At 39.7% G+C, this 16,947-nt stretch overlaps 1 protein-coding gene across 24 annotated transcripts in view; it reads left to right on the top strand.

Annotated features, from left to right (window-relative positions):
* Positions 1 to 16,947, top strand: part of LOC137504538 (neurexin-1) — a 2,090,050-nt gene that overhangs the window by 1,012,173 nt on the left and 1,060,930 nt on the right. For all 24 annotated transcript variants that reach the window (XM_068233108.1, XM_068233107.1, XM_068233118.1 and 21 more), the window contains one exon: positions 15,670 to 15,792. In XM_068233108.1, the coding sequence (XP_068089209.1) occupies positions 15,670 to 15,792 (123 nt within the window). The remainder of the gene's footprint in view (positions 1 to 15,669; positions 15,793 to 16,947) is intronic.

Genomic DNA, 16,947 nt, shown 5'->3' with positions numbered 1-16,947 from the left:
AGAGTGAGAATTAAAAGGAACCCGAGGTGAGAGACATATTGAGGCTGCCATATTTATTTCATTTTAAACAATACCAGTTGCCTGGCAGCCCTGTTGATCTTTTTTTTTTCCTTTTGTCAGAAACACCTGATTTGCATGCTTGTTCAGGGCCTACGGCTAAAAGTATTAGAGGCAGATGATCAGCAGGACAGCCAAACAATGTGCATTGTTTAAAAGGAAATACATATGTCAGCCTCTATGTGTTTATCTCCTACCTTGAGTCCCCATTAAAGGATACCCGAAGTGACATGTGACATGATGAGATAGACCTTTGTATGTACAGTGCCTAGCACACAAATAACTAGGCTGTGTTCCTTTTTTTCTTTCTCTGCCTGAAAGAGTTAAATATCAGATATGTAAGTGGCTGACTCAGTCCTGATTCAAGACAGAAAGTGACTACAGTGTGACCCTCAATGATAAGTAATCCCTACTATAAAACACTTTCCTAGCAGAAAATGGCTTCTGAGAGCAAGAAAGAGATAAAAGGGGGAATTTCTTATCAGTGAGGGTCACACTGTAGTCACTTCCTGCCATGTATTTAACTCTTTCAGGCAGAGAAAGAAAAAAAGGAACACAGCCTAGTTATTTGTGTGCTAGGCACTGTACATACTCATGTCTATCTCAGCATGTCACATGTCACTTCGGGTATCCTTTAAGGGTGACAGGATCAGTTGCTTCTGTATAAAAAGAATACATATAATTTTGTTTTTATGTTTATAAACTATGCTCATTCCAGGAATATACTGCGTGTATGTTTGCTTGGAGTTCAGCTTTATCTACTTAAGCTTTAAACTAATTTCAAGAAGGAGGTTAAAAAAAACAAAACAACATTTTATAAAAATGTTTGTAAACTCATGGTCCACATTCCCTAAATATATATTTTTTTCTTGATTTAAAAAGTATTTTTTTTCCCTGTGGTTATCTGTATCTCTAATACAAAATAATGTATATATTGGTAAAGTTATCAGTTATATGTTGAGTTTTATAGTGGTTGTTTGTTTGACATAATTGGGCTCAGACTACACTGTCAAAACTGTGATGTATGCAGATGCAGTTCTCACCTCTAACCCCATCTAGTGTTGAATAATTAGAGCGTACTCTTGGGCCTTGTGTTTTTCTTTGCAGTAACTAATTATATGCAGCCATGGTAGCTGTAATTTCTGTAGAAGGTTGATTATCTTGTGGCACGTTGAATACAACTGCCCTATTTCCCGTGTCTGCTTGACCTTTCTGCTCTGCTCTTTTCAGTTCATAATGCTTTGTTCCTTCAGCATCCTATAATGAATGCTAGAGTGCTGAACCATTTTCCAGTCTTAGGTAAAAAGTACAATGCCATGCTATATGCACCCTCCAATTAACACCCATTCACACATTGTGAGCACAGTGGGGCTGATCAATCAAGACAGGCGCAAAGAAAACTTTGACCATCCCTACTAGCGAGTGTACAAGAACATTCTGAAACTTGCTCAAATACACATCATATTTTAAAAGACGCACCTCGGTAGGTCTGCTAAAGGTTACCAAACTATGATTGCCAACGCTAATATCAGCTCAATACAGACACCCATGCGGAGTACAACAAAAAGTATTTACAGTTTTAGGCAAAAATACTCTTTATTGAAAAAATGTCCATGCACTAAAACAATAAAAAAAATAATTAAAAAAAAAAAAAAAGCAAAGGAAGACAAAACACTCAAAAATTGATAGGGTATGTACTGTATAAAGAAGCACAAAGGGTCAATAATATAGCTGGCTGCAGGAGCACACATAAAAAAAACCTAATAATAATCTCACATATATCGCTGCCCCTCCGCTTCGTCAGAGGTGTCCAGGCAAAAACATTGCACTCTTTAATTAAGGACATAGATGAATACTTCAGAAAAATCAAATATGCGTGGTCACACTTATGATGTAATCATGTACATGTGGCATGTGCAATCTTATCTACTGTAGAGTATGAACATTAATACATTAAGTAAATAAAATGATCAAATGTGAGCTGATCAAGGTGTAAACTGCTTGCAAAAGTAATCAGACAGATTTTTTAATTTTTAAATGCCAGCTAAGTTTGAAGACTCTCTCGTGACCTCTGGAAAACTTTGGTAAATGTCCCATTAAATTCAAAAACTCAATTTTTCCATTGGAAAATCAATGAATCAAATATCACTGGATGTTATTATTTATGGATTTATTTAAGTAAAATTCCATTTTTGTTGAGAAATACACAATCCCTTCAGTTCAGCTGTAATCACTGCTAGGATTCATGCCATATATTATTTCAGAACTAGGGATCTGGATTCCGAGCACACGTTCATTTTGCTCCTCCATAGTAATAATCTTAAGCTGCGAGTGTCCATGTTGCTGCAAGTCACTCAGTTAGTGCAGGTGTGGAAAATAATGAACAAGGTTGTAAATAAAAATGTAAAGGATCAGTCAATGAGTATTATCCCAGCGCTTACACAATGGGTTCTTGCCACATCCAGCCACTTTGTCCAGTCTCTCATACAGTTGTACAGCGGTCTAGGCTGGGGCGTGAAAGATCCCAGTTTTAGTTATGAATGACTCAGTCTGAGCCACCTCTGGCTGAAGCCCAAGGATATCAGGTGTCCAGCGTCTTAGTGCGTCCCTCGTCCAGCTTCTGCCTACATCAGGAGTACAACAAGGCTGCAAGAATAGACAAGAGTATGCAGATTGTGCTGCTGCTAAGGAAAATTGTAACCTATTCTGAAGACATTTTTGCAAAGCCTCCCCCTCATGGACAAGGAGCTCTTTTCCTCCGGTGGCCAGGAGGAGGTGGGTGTGGAAAAGTCCAGGGGGGAGGGGATTTGTTGGAGTCTGGAATCCCCCTTTAATAAGTACACTTCAACTTTTTTTAAAAGGGGGAAAAAACAAAAACTTCTGTATTCTTTTTTTTTAATCTGTTACTTGTTTCTTCTTTTTCTTCTTGCATCTTTCTTCTGTCTCCTTCTTCGGTCTTGATACATGAATCTCCTCCTGATCAGTGCTTTCTGCTGGACTACTGCCACTGACCATTGCTACCTGCCATTGGTCCCCGCACCTGAAGTGCTTCTCCTTCTAGCAGATCAGCCGGACACCCCCATCGCTACTCACCCCACAGCAACTCGCCGACATTCTGTTGATTTGCGCCCAAACAAAACATCTTTGAAGCTTTAAACAGGGGTGGAGGTGCCCAAAGCATAAAAGATAGGCTAATAAGCTATTAATCTTTTAAACAGAGAGGGAATCTTACCTCTCTTTCAGAATTTGGACCAGTTTATTGAAAAAGGGTCTTTTATTCAAGCACATAAAATTTACGTGCTTGCTACACAGCCATAGCAGTTAAGGCACCAGTTTTTTAATTGACCTGAGGAAGCGGCAAGTACCCGTGGAACGCATTGTCAATTTTATGTGCTTGAATAAAGGACTTTATTCAAAAAACTGGTCCACATTCTTCAAGAGAGGTAAGATTACCTCTCTGTTTATAAGATTAACAGCTTATTAGGCTATGTGCACTGGGCACCTCTACCCTTGTTTTAAGTGTCTCATCATGCCTCTTTTAGAGGTGATAGTATTTTTAGTTGTCTTAAATAACTTCCGGAGTGCGACCACCCAGTTCCTGTGACAGACCTGGGAAACCGAGCGGGGACAGTTAATCTCCTACCTGCTCTGACAATGGTTGCAAGGATTTGCAACCCGCCTTTGTGAGTATATACAGCCTTAGCAATTAGCTTTCCTGAATCTTACAAGATTCTGCACCTTTGGGCTCCTGGGCTCCTTTTGTCTTTTAGATGAACCTGAGGTTGTTCTAATCACAAGAACCATCGACATACTGTAAGCTATCTTTGAAGTTTTAGGCTGGGAACACACTAGGCAGAAATGCTAACGTTGTGGAAAACGCAGCAGAAAATGCACCTAATGCAAGTCAAAGGGCTGCATGAAAAAAACACATATGTTTGCATTTAGCAATGTACGTTTTTAAAAACACTGGCATATTTTATATATCAAAAACGCACATGATAAATATCAATGGTGACATAGAGGTATTGCGCTTTAGTGCATTTTGTATGTTTTTATATGTGTTTAAAAAAACAACAACAATTTCATGATGTATTTCCAACTCCTGTTGACTTCCTAGTGATTTGCATAATACACATTGTTAAATGCATGTAAAACGCATATGAGTTTTGTATATGTGAACCGCAAATGTGGCTGGATAGAGTACTGGTTAAGCGCTCTGCCTTTGACATGGGAGACCAGGGTTCGAATCCTGGCTAGGTCAAGTACCTATTCAGTAAGGAGTTCAAGGCAAGACTCCCTAACACTGCAGGGTGGCCTCCTGAGCGCGTCCCAGTGGCTGCAGCTCTTGAGCGCTTTGAGTCCGACAGGAGAAAAGCGCTATATAAATGTTCAGATTATTATTATTATTATTAAATGCTTTAAAACGCAAGAAAAATGCACGTGTTGAGAAAAAAATGCAAACGCACAGGAAACGTGCTAAAAACGCACAAACGCATATGCAGCAAAACGCGACCTTTGCAACATTCCCAGCCTAAAAGATGTTTTGCTAGGGGTCACTGTATTACTGAGCAACAAAGTGGTGGCTAAAAGCCACATGATGATGGATTTTCCCAATAGTGCTGGTGCTGGGAGGTAGTGGCAGGGCTGAGGGTGCATGGATGAGCTTCCATGGGGAGTTTCACTGTGTGGGCAGGGGACCAATGGAGGTGGTGGGACTGGCAAAGGATCAGCGGATAGTGGCGTGCAGCGGCAGTAGTCCGTCAGGGAACTCTGGGGAGTTCCCTTAGTCAGGGAAGGTCTCAGATCCTTGTTTACTGCACTGGAAGACATGTGTTAGAGTTGCTCCTTAGCAGGTCTAAGCTAAAGCTCATGTTTGACAAGAAGCATTGCTTCTGGCAGCATGAAAAGGGGAACAAGATAGGATGTAGGGAATAAAATCACTCAAGCGAGTACTTACTGCAATTAGATCTGGTGACGTTATCATCGCCGGATTTTAGGATTTGCCAGTACTGAACATTGGTGAGTTAAAGAGAACCAGAGATGAACAAAATAATAGATTTTTACATACCTGGGGCTTTCTCCAGCCCCATCAGCATGGATTGTTCCCACGCCGCCGTCCTCCGCTGCCTCTATCTGCCGATACCGGGTACTGTCACTTCGACCAGTCAGGGCCAGTCAAGAGCAGTGCGCTCCCTCCATACTGCGCAGGCACATGCGTAAAGCAGGCACCGGCGAGAAGGAGAGAGTCCCTGTGGATGCGTACAACTGGCCGCGTCCAGCGGAAGTGACAGGGCCCGGTACCGGCGATAGAGGCAGCGGAGGAAGGCGGTGTGGGATCGATGTATGCTGGTGAGGCTGAAGGAAGCCCCGAGTATTTATACAATGTTTTTTCATTTTCCAGAGCTCGTTCATGTCTGGTTCCCTTTAAAGGACAAGAGAGGTAATAAAAACATGTCTTAACTTACCTGGTGCTTCCTCCAGCCCCTAGAAGGCATGTTTGTCCCTCACCGCAGCTGTAGTCTTCTCCTGGGTCCCGCTGGAAGCCTCTGAAGTTTCTCCAACCCTAATAAGTTGGTGTATTTTGCGCATGTGCAGGTGTGTGCCCATGCTGTGCATGAATGAGCCCCTATTCATCGGGAGTGTACAGCGCCTGCACAGTAGAACTGCACAGGCTCAGTACACTCCTGGTGACACAAGTGTGTTTGCAAGTGGCGCAAGCGCACACCCACAGATGCGCAGAAGACGCCGACCCATTGGGGTTCAGCAATCTTCAGAGTCTGCTAGCAGGAGAAGGGAGAAGCCAGGAGCTACGGTAAGGGACACACATGACTTGTGGGGGCTGGAGGGGCTGGAGGAAACCCCAAGTAAGTAAAGTTTCATTTCATCGCCTCGCTTGTCCTTTAAAAAAAAAGGATATGGCCCTATTTCTGCTTTATTAGACTTCTACTCTAAGCACCTGTTTTGCCTCATTTAGTATTTTGCTCCCGCCGAGCTCCCAAACATGAATAACGGTCTTGCAATTTGCTGTAATCAGTAAGGCGCAAAACAATAAATCCATTAAAATGTAATAAAACAAAACATGATAAAACATTAATACATCAACAATGATAAGCTGCTTCAAAGACGTCTCCATATGTAACGCACCAAATGTACAAAGTGATATTTCTTCTCGCTGATAAACTGTCAGAAAGCAAATGGAAATGCAGAATAAATGGGTAATCATTGGCGTCCTCTGTGCTGCATCCAGCTGATATGATAAGGAGGAGGACCAGCCTGAGATGGCAGATTATAGCATATATACCCTTTATGTAGGATACACAGAAAAATCACAATGTAGCACTTTCTACTTCGCTGCATGCAACAGAAACCGAGATGGGGGAAGACTTTATCAAGAAATAACTTAATTTCTTACCATAACTGAGTGCAGAGTATGAAACTTGATTAAATAATAAATAGTGACTTTAAACTCAGCAGGTGATGTATGGAGTGAAATTGGATATGTAGCCCGGGGGAAGGGAAGCTCATAGAACAGAGTGGGCCACAGAACACACAGCATCATTCAATACATTAAGAGGACTTTTTTACATTTTATTATATTTTTGTGTGTCCCCAAAAAATGAAAACACTGTGAAATGTTATAATGGCAGCACTTTTGTCCCTTACTGCATACAGGAATGTGCCCTTTCTCTGCAGAGGAGGATTGATTATAATTCAATAATGAAAAGATAACTTTACAGCTACAATTTTACTAATTCCCAGAGTTGAATGCTGTAATAAATTCTGCACACCAGGCAGTGATCTAGTCTATTATCTCTTAAATCAGAATTACAGTGTAGCATAACATGGAATTAAAACTGTTTTCCCTTTTCTTTATTGCTTTTTCTACAAGTAATGTCATCTGTGTAAAAATAACTAGTTCCCCCAGCTCACACAACAGCATTGCTTTGAGTTGCAATTGCATGCTTTGTATACCATTCAATGCAATCAGAGATCTATTTGAGCAGCACTGAATAAAAAGAGGATTCGAAAGTTTCTTCACGACAGCCACTGCATCCTGCTGAAAATAAATAAGTGCTTCATATTTTTTCAGGCTTATCAGCTGCTATTAGTGTTTGAAGTACAACTGTGCATCGAAATCGGAAAATTAGGAATCAGCAATGGCAGAAATCAGATTTTCCGTGGAATCAGAAATAAACATTTCCAACCATCCCTAACTGAAAATAATAAATATGTTCTTAAATGACCCCTATGAGGAACATCTGTAAAATATAGTACATACATACAAGATGTACATTTATCCCTGACTAAAATCATCTGTTATTTATAGTCTGTACAGCGCTGCAGAAGATGTCAGCACTATATAAATACTAAATAATAATAATAGTAATAATAATAATAATAATAAAAATGGTTTTGAACTAGTATGTTTCCACAAGGGGATTCGCAGGGTTTACTTTATTCATTTTAAAGAATTTCCTGCACAGTCCAAAAGATACAATAATGTGTTTGCAAGTTAGCATGCTGACCAGCATGTTTGTCTAGCTTCTTGCCAGTCAGTGCTTTTCAAAAAATAATGGAAAACTTGAATATCCCCCATGAGGATAAGCACTAGTTCAAAACCTGTCTGTAGAGATTCTGGATCTTTAGATTAAAATACCTGCTAGCGGAGACAATAACATAAGAAAAAAGAATTTACAGTACATTTTACTCTGGGACAAATGTACTTCTTTTATGTATGCATACACATGTATTTTAGATTACATTTTTTTGCCATAGTGGTCCTTTAAAAGGTTCATTGCAGCATACACATGCTTGTCTTACAATAAAGGGTAAATATTTCTAATATCACTTAATAAAAATAAAAGCATAAAAAGAAATATAATCAAAAATGAAGCAGGATCCCGTAAGACATAATATTTCTCGCTGTTGACACTTGCGTTCCATCTCTTGGTTTGTGTCTGGTCAACTTTTGAAGCTTTTGCCCTGTTCTTTCCCCCTCTTCTGTGCATTCAACAAGCGGCATAGAAGAAAAATTAACAGTGCAAGACATTCTGTAGAAGCTATTCTAGTCTTAACAAGAAACACTTCAAAAGCAAAATAAAGACACTCGGAAGGGCACTATGAAAATGTCCCTTGGGTTTCATTCACACACAGGCAAAGGGAGAAGTGGGAATTCTGAAAAACGTAGAAGTGGAGTTCATTTAACGGTAGATGTAGAAAAAATGAAAAAGAAAAAAAGTTGAACATTTATTTAAAATAGAAATTACAGATAAAGAAAAAGTAAGACTAACTGTAAAACATATGGAGGAGGACAATGGACATGTCCCTTGGGGACAGTGGAAGGAGAGTGAATTCTGGGAAATGTATGTTGGGAGTTCAGTTAAAGGTAGTGAAGGTTTCACTTGATAGGGAAATTCAAACACCTCTGCTTGCCATAAAAATGAAAAAAAAATGTTAAAAGATTATTTAAAACAGAAATTACTAACAAGAAAAAGTCTTGATTAGTGCACCATTGCGATAGTTTGTACTTGAACTATGGATTTCTTCTTGATTACTTAAAGGGGCACTATAGCGAAAAATTATAAAATGTAAAATATGTGCAAACATAGACAAAAAAGTATGTTTTTTTCCAGAGTAAAATGAGCCATAAATTACTTTTCTCCTATGTTGCTGTCACTTACAGTAGGTAGTAGAAATATGACAGAAACAACATATTTTGGACTAGTCCATCTCTTCATAGAGGATTCTCAGCAAGGCTTTAATTTTTTATCAAGATATTCCCTAAAAAGGATTTAAATAATGATGCTGGCCAGCTTCCCTGCTTGCTACACAGTTTTTTAGACAGTTGGACAGAGCAACTGCCATTCACTAAGTGCTTTTGAAAATAAAAAAATCCCTGAGAATCCCCTATGAAGAGATGGACTAGTCCAAAACCTATCGCTTCTGTCAGATTTCTACTACCTGCTGTAATTGACAGCAACACAGGAGAATAGTAATTTATGGCTCATTTTACTATGAAAAAAACATACTTTTTATTTGTCTATGTTTGCACATATTTTACATATTTACAATTTTTCGCTATAGTGCCCCTTTAACTAAAGACTTTATTTCTTGGAAAATGATGGTGCTGGGTTATGGCCTAGTTGATCTACTAAAAAAAGTAAGACACGCTGTAGGACATACAAAAGAAGACTATGGAAACATCTTTTCGGGTTGATACACACAGTGGTGGTAAAACTCTGAGAAGTTATATGGGTGTTCAACTAAAGGGTAAGGCAAGGGTTCACATGATAGGGAACTTCAAGCAACTGTAAAAATAACAAGGGAAAGAACATACAAGAAGGCATAGTAAGAGGTCTAACATACTTAGCGGTGGTCGGAGGTCTCTTATTTAAGTAGATAGCTTATGTCGATGGTTCATGTGATTGTAACAACCCCAGGTTCATCTAAAAGACAAAAGGAGACCAGGAGCCCAATGGTGCAGAATCGTGTAAGATTCAGGAAAGCAAATTGCTATGGATGTATATACTCACAAAGGCGGGTTGCAAATCCTTGCAACCACCGTCAGAGCAGGCTGGAAATTAACCGTCCCCGCTCGATTTCCCAGGTCTGTGACAGGAAATGGTCGGTTGCACTCCATAAGTTCTTTAGGACAACTAAAAAACTATCACCTCTAAAAGAGGTATGATGAGACACTTAAAAGGAACCTAAACTGAGAAGGATATAGATTTTTCTTTTTAAAATAATACCAGCTGCCCATCTCTTCTGTGTGTCTAATACTTTAAGCCACAGCCCCTTAACAAGCATGCTGATCAGGTGACTGATGTCAGACTGGATTAGCTGCATGCTTGTTTGAGGTGTGGGATTCAGCCACTGCTGCAGCCAAAGAGATCAGCAGGACTGCCAGGCAACTGGTATTGTTTAAAAGGAACTATTCATATCCCTCTCAGTTTAGGTTCCCTTTAAAACGGGTAGAGGTGCCCAATGCATGATGACAGAGTCAAGACAGAGAGGTGCTCATGCTTGCTATACAGCCATAGCAGTTAAGGCACCTGTTTTTTCACTGACCCGAGGAAGCGGGCAAGCACGCACAAAATGCATTGTCAATTTTATGTGCTTGAATAAAAGACCTTTTTCAATAAACCGGTCCAACTTCTTCAGGAGAGGTAAGATTCCCTCTCTGTTTATAACATTAACAGCTTATTAGCCTATATTTTATGCATTCTGCGCCTCCACCCCTGTTTTAAGTGTCTTATTTAAGTAGTCTTTTTTTCATTGCATACTTTCAAGCATGATTTCATCATTTAATCCTTAATTATACAGCATTAGCAAATTGCTAGTTTATTATAGTCTTACACCACTAGACAGTCTCTTATCAGTGGTTTCTCTCCGAGAAGAACCTGGAGTTCTCTAGGGAGCCAAGTACAATGTTTTTGAAATAGAAGTGATAAGGACGCTCCGGTACAAGATATTCTCTAATGTTCTCTGCACTCTTCTCTAATAAGAGAACCTGTCTTGGTGCAAGATGTTCCAGCTCCTTTACAGTATTTATAAAATGTGATTATTTTCATTCTTCTACTTTAAGGCACATAGTAAGAGGGGTTAAATTAAAACTTTCCAACTAGAATTAGGAATTTTAATTCATTTTAAAATTTACTAGTGACTCACAGAACCTACAGTTGTACTGTACCTTAAAATTCAAATCATGCTAACAGATGCATACAAGTGAAGCTACAGCTTTATAAACTGTGCAATTCCTAAGTGCATATTATGGTGCTTTCATATGCTTTCAATAGCTATCATATAGGCTTATATAATAAGCTAATCTTTAAATAAGAAAGTCTCAGCTTACTTGGACTTCAACTCCATCCGTCATAGAGCTAACTCTGTCTTATCCATGTAATATTCCACTTCTGCAACCTTCATGGCCTATATAGACGCTCACATTGGACCGCTAAGAGATTGTGGGGAAAACAGACAAAGATCTTCTGTGCATTGCGGATACTTTCTTGCACTAAAGAGTAGCATCACCTTGGAATTATTCATTTGGGTCACTTTTTTCTCTTTAAGATACATTTCAAACATTGGTAGATCTAGCCATTCATCATGATAGTAATCTGCTAATTATGATTATGCAAAATTTTGAGCAACATTTTGCAATTACGTCCATACATAATTACGATTTGGAAATTCAATTCCTTTTGTGTAACCCATTTGTAATTTTGCATAATTTTCCTTTGACGTATTTTAATTTTCCAAAAATTACAAGGTCTTTTTGAAAAATAAAAATTCTTACTTTTTCCCACTATTCTCCCTTATAAATAGGTAACAGTTTTGTGATGACAGCACATATGGGGGCTTAGCTATTAACCGTTAAGTCAGCTCAAAATTACATGAAAATTATGCAAAATTACACATGATTGCAAAATCGCAGTTCCTGATTACAGTTACAAAAAATTATTTAAGATTTTCTCTGCATCGTAATTGCGACTTACGATGCAAAATAACGATAATGCAAAATTGGAGGCCATCGCTATTAGCCATTGCATAGCTGGAGTTACTCGGTGCAAAAGGAATAAACCTTCTTTAGTGGTGTACAGTGATCCCCATCATTTGTCATTGATTACTTGTGTGACTGCCTTAACTGCTCGCAATCTTTTATTGAACACATGTGATGGGCTTCATCCATTATAGTCCTTGAGATTTCCAAGCAAGAATAGTTTATGCAGGACACATATAAACAGTCAGAGTGGGCTCTGAACGTCCTTCAGGGTGAAGGGTACATAAAAGCCTGATTACGGCAGAAGCTGGCACTCTCATTTTCTGACTAACATGAGGGCCCAGAGGGGACTGGAAACATCTCAAGGTAATGAAGGCAACACCTTGAAAGTGGGTTACGGAAAAGCTTGGAGAATCGGCACTGTGAGCGTCAGGCATGGCTGCACAGTGCCGGAATTTCTCCGGGCTATCAAGAAGTCCCTTTTCATGTTAATCACTTAGAACAAAAATGGCTAATTATGCTGTCTTTATGTAAAATAATTAAAATCCATTTTTGCTTTAACGCTTCCAGCTGAGATTATGTAAAACATAATTAGCATAGTACATTAGCCAGTCTTTGCAGTGCTTCGAGCCGTTGAAATACACACAAAATAAGATAGTTGGAGCACAAAAGAATCGATTAAAGCAAAATGGTAGCATGACAAGATACAGGAAAATATTATTTTTTTGTGTGTGCTTTAAAACAGCATTAAGCATATGTTCATGTAAGATTAAGTCAGGCTTTATTTGAAACATGATCCAAAAAATAGTTCTAAAAAGAAAGCAAATAGATCTTTTTAACTGCATTTCCAAGATTAATGTAATGCTTACATAGAACACAACTACATCCAAGTTCTGGATCATATATAGGCTGCCAGGGATTTATGAGTGGTTAAGGTAAGACATATTTTTCTACATGGTTCAGGTTTTGATTGTGGTTTCAGCTCTACAATGGTGTTTTTGCCTAACATTTTTACCACTGCCTTGAAAGTGCCCCCTTTCTTAATACCTAACCCTGACCTCCCAAATGACAAAAAAATGCCCTATCCTGATACCTAACCTCAATGTTTGAATTTAACATAACTCCCTTCCCAATGCCTAACCTTGAATTCACCCATTTAAGTACCACTAGCAGGACAAATTGTACAATTTAAAAGGCAGTGTTCCTAGAATAAAATGCTTTATGAATTACTTTTAACCTTATGTCCCTGCGACTTATAGTAGGCAGTGAAATCTGACAGATCTGACGGAATTTAGACTGGTCCAACTCCTCACAGGGAATTATCTATATTTTCTCTACTCTTGACTAAAGAAATCCCTAGCTAGAATCTCCACAAGTATGTTGGTAAGCCAAACAGCAAGTAATATTGAAACTCAGACCATTTACACAAAAGAAATATATTTGGCACAGGTTTATGAAGGAACAAATGCAAGTTCCATTTACAGACTTTTATTGTAGTAAAGGAATAGCAAATGTATAGTCCAGGACTTGGCAAAGAACCACATGGGAGTGTATGCAGTAACCTGTATGTAGCAGAATTACCTGCGTAAAGTCTTCCTGCAAGATGAGTAGAGCATAATGCAATAAATGACAGGCTATGCACTCTGCTCTACTCATTGTGTATAAACCGTTATGCACGTAATTCTGCTTAACACAGTTTACTGTATCCACCCCTAGGTCTCTTATCCTGGCTTGTTTCGGGGCTGTTGCATGGACATCTAGGGGGATGGATATGTACAGCATTTTTGTTGGCCCTTTTCTTTGGAAGTATACTATTCTGTAGAAATAAAAATGTGCTAAATATGATTGGTTGTTATGAGCTTGTTTCACCAGCACATTGCCTTTACTAAATAATGATAGGTTGACGCAGGGGCGCCTCTGGACATTTTGTCACTCCAGGCAAGGAGACCTGTGGTGCCCCCCCCTCCCCGCCCTCTCCATGAAAATATTCGCAATGTGGCAGCTTTTTACCAGAAGATAATCGTATTACAGTAGTGGTTCAGCGCAATACTACGAGCCCCTGATCTACCGCCATTATACCACTGTATCCAATTGTAAAAATGTACTGCTTGATTGTACTTTTGGTACATTTTTGCCATGGATTGATTGAAATTCTGATCGATGTGGTGGTTGATAATCGCCATATTCAATCATTTTGAAAGAATCTGTCTGTAAAAATGAATGCATGTATTGACAGCTATAGGCTAGGGTTACTAATAACAAGATTGGGTGATTCAAATGTAAGGGTAAGATTGAAGGGGCAAAGTAGAGAGTAACAAGGAACATTTATAATTACTTTTCTCCTGGCAGACTCCGTGCTGACTTGCTCAGTAGGCAGTAGCAGTGTTAGGGAGTCTTGCCCAAAGTCTCCTACTGAATAGGTGCCGGCTTACTGAGTAGGAAGAAGCAGAGATTTGAACCCAGGTTGCCTGTGCCAGAGGCAGAGCCCTTAACAATTACACTATCCAGAGAGGAGGATAAGCACTTTTATTTTGCTTTCCTTTAAGACAAGGAGACAGCCAGCACTAGGGGAAGGGGGGGAATCAAAGGTGCATGAGGGAGAGAGGAGGAGTGGAGAGAGACTGAGAATAGCCTGAGATGGAGCAGAGAGCTTATCTGTATTGCAGCCACATCACACAGAGGCGACTTGCCTGTAATGTGACGCCTGTCCTGCCAGTCTCTTACACAAGGCTGCAGCAGCCCTCCTGGAGTCTAAGGACTGTCTAAATCTTTTCAACCTGTGTAATACATACCTCCCAACTTTTTGAGATGAAAAAAAGAGGGACACTTCTGTCATGCCCCTGCCACACCCCTGATCACTCCCCCGTCACACCCCTAGTCACGCATACCATACAGATTTCATAAGAAAAAATGTTGTTTTATAATTCAAAACGCACTGGTCCTTTCTATCCTGGGTCATTTTCCTTCATGTTAACATTTTAAAATTAGTAATATATCAATGTAAAGGATGGGAATAAAGCTTACAGTCAAACACATTTTTAGTAGAGCTATATATATTTACATAGAAAGAGGGACAACATCCTAAAAGAGGTACATATGAGGTGGAAAGAGGGACAGAGTGACAGGGCTCCCAAAGAGGGACTGTCCCTCCAAAAGAGGGACATTTAGGAGCTACGAATTATCTAGCTGACCACATGCAGTCTTTACAATGGTGAGAAAGCAGACAGTTTTTTTTCTAAGGACACTGTAGGAGGCAAGCCTCTCTTCTGCATCATGCTGTGTACATTTACCAGCTTGCCATCAAATTGTACATTTATTTCCCTCAGCCAGCCTAGTGCTTTACATTGTTGGCTCTCCATAAACCACAGACTTATACACTTTACCAGCAGCCTGGGGAAAACAGTCTCACTCCTTCCTCCTGGCTAGTCCCGTTCTGGAATGCACACAAAGACACCATGCTCCTCTTAAGTCATAAGGAGGGGCGGGCAGGACAGGAGTCACACAGACACACTCTAGATCCATTCCTGAGATAACACTAACATTAGGGAATGCCATACAAAGTGTCGTAGACAAAAGGTTTGTAGATTTCTTATTTGAGGCTGAGCAGTAGAGGCTTTCATTAGAACTTTTTATCTCCGTTCCCTGAGGTTTCAGCCTCTAAGGACAGGAAAAATAAACTTTTTTTTCCCTCAAAGCTGCCCTGCAATAAATCTGTCGTTTTAGGCAATTAGCTGGTCAGCTGGTCTCTAGAAGCGCCTCTGGGTTGACGGCAGAAGCAAGAAGGAGAGGCTCTGTAGAGTGTGCATCCAAATCCCCTTTCCTCTCAGATACAACACAGTTTTGGAATCCTCAATTTTTTAACATGAATATCATAAATGTTCACATTTTAGGTTTATGTATTCAGTAAAATGAAAGCTATACAGTTCCTGAGCCTATTTATGTTAAACAAACGACTACATAATTTTAACCATCTGAATGTTACTAACCTTGTATGTCATCTGTATGAAAATGTTAACAATGTTTGTGTTTCTAAAACTCTCTGTGTTTCTGTTAAAGGATCGCTTGTTCACCTTTGCTTTGATTGTTTAATGACTGTTTGGCATATTCTGCAGGCAAAGGCCCAGAGACCCTTTATGCTGGTTATAACCTCAATGATAATGAGTGGCACACAGTACGTGTGATACGACGAGGAAAGAGTTTAAAGTTAATTGTGGATGATCAACAAGACATGACAGGTAGGTGCAACGGACCGGCACGTTCGGCAAACAGAGTTTCTTTTACAGCTCCTCTATGATGAGTGCCTCTCTGGATGGCATGAAAGAACGTGATCATCTTGAAAAAAGGTTAAGTAAGCCATGGATTAATGCCCAGCGAACACCTGGGCATTTCTTGGGCAACTCAAGGTCTTGTATAGAAAGGCTGTCAAGCAATGGTTCCTATGGTTTTCACTGCCCAGTGTGCCCACGTAGATAAGTGGCCTTAGGCCATAAATATTTGATGCAAACACTGCAAAATTTGTAAAGTGATTTTCTCCAATATGACTTAAAATGCATCATGGTTTGTCTCATGCCAGTAATTTGCTGTGAGGTGGTTTGTACTACAGAAGAAGCTACATACTGAGAAATGCCAGACTAAACAGGTGGGCTTTCAATCTAGATTTAAACACCTCCGGGGTTGGAGCTGTAACGATTGAGTATGGTAGTGCATTCCAATGGGTAAGGGTAGCATAACAGGAGGCTCTGGCTCCAAATGTTTTGAGGTTGATTCTGAAGGTGACCAAACTATTTGATCCTTAAGCTGATGACAATTAGGGGTAAGTCAGTTGCGTGAAGGTGAGCCTTGTCTGTAACTGAAATGTCAGTATTGAGAGCATATTCACATGACAAAATAGGGCATCTAACATGAAATGCAGAGTAATCATTTCTGTGCTTAGTTGGTAGTAGAGAATTTGAGCAAAGACCTGGAGATTCTTATTCATGCCAACCGTATAATTCTGTTATTTTTTTTATCAATGTTGACCTTGGGTCAGCCCATCAGTGCCTAGACTGTTATAGGCACTGAAGCTCTCATCTTTTTTCCTATGAAGGAAGGCAGTAGGGTTGTGGGTAGATACCTGTCAGATTAATGTGTCCCGGAACACAGGGCGGCTGCAGGGGCCAGTAGAAACCCCAGGTAAATTAAACTGTTTTTTTTTTTCAATTACTGTAGGTTTCCTTAAATTAAAGCCTTGATGTTCACATTTGCCTTTTCTGTTCTCTGGCCTCATCATCGCAGCGGCCTTTTGAGGTGCTAAGCAGGTGGATGCTGCAGTGAACCAACACATTGGGGTTGATTCACTATAACAAATAGCATGCCTTATCAGAGTTAGCATGCCTTATCAGAGTTAACAT

Source organism: Hyperolius riggenbachi, chromosome 4, assembly GCF_040937935.1.
Source record: "Hyperolius riggenbachi isolate aHypRig1 chromosome 4, aHypRig1.pri, whole genome shotgun sequence".
NCBI classification, from domain to species: domain Eukaryota; kingdom Metazoa; phylum Chordata; class Amphibia; order Anura; family Hyperoliidae; genus Hyperolius; species Hyperolius riggenbachi.
This window is presented reverse-complemented; position numbering and strand designations above follow the sequence as displayed.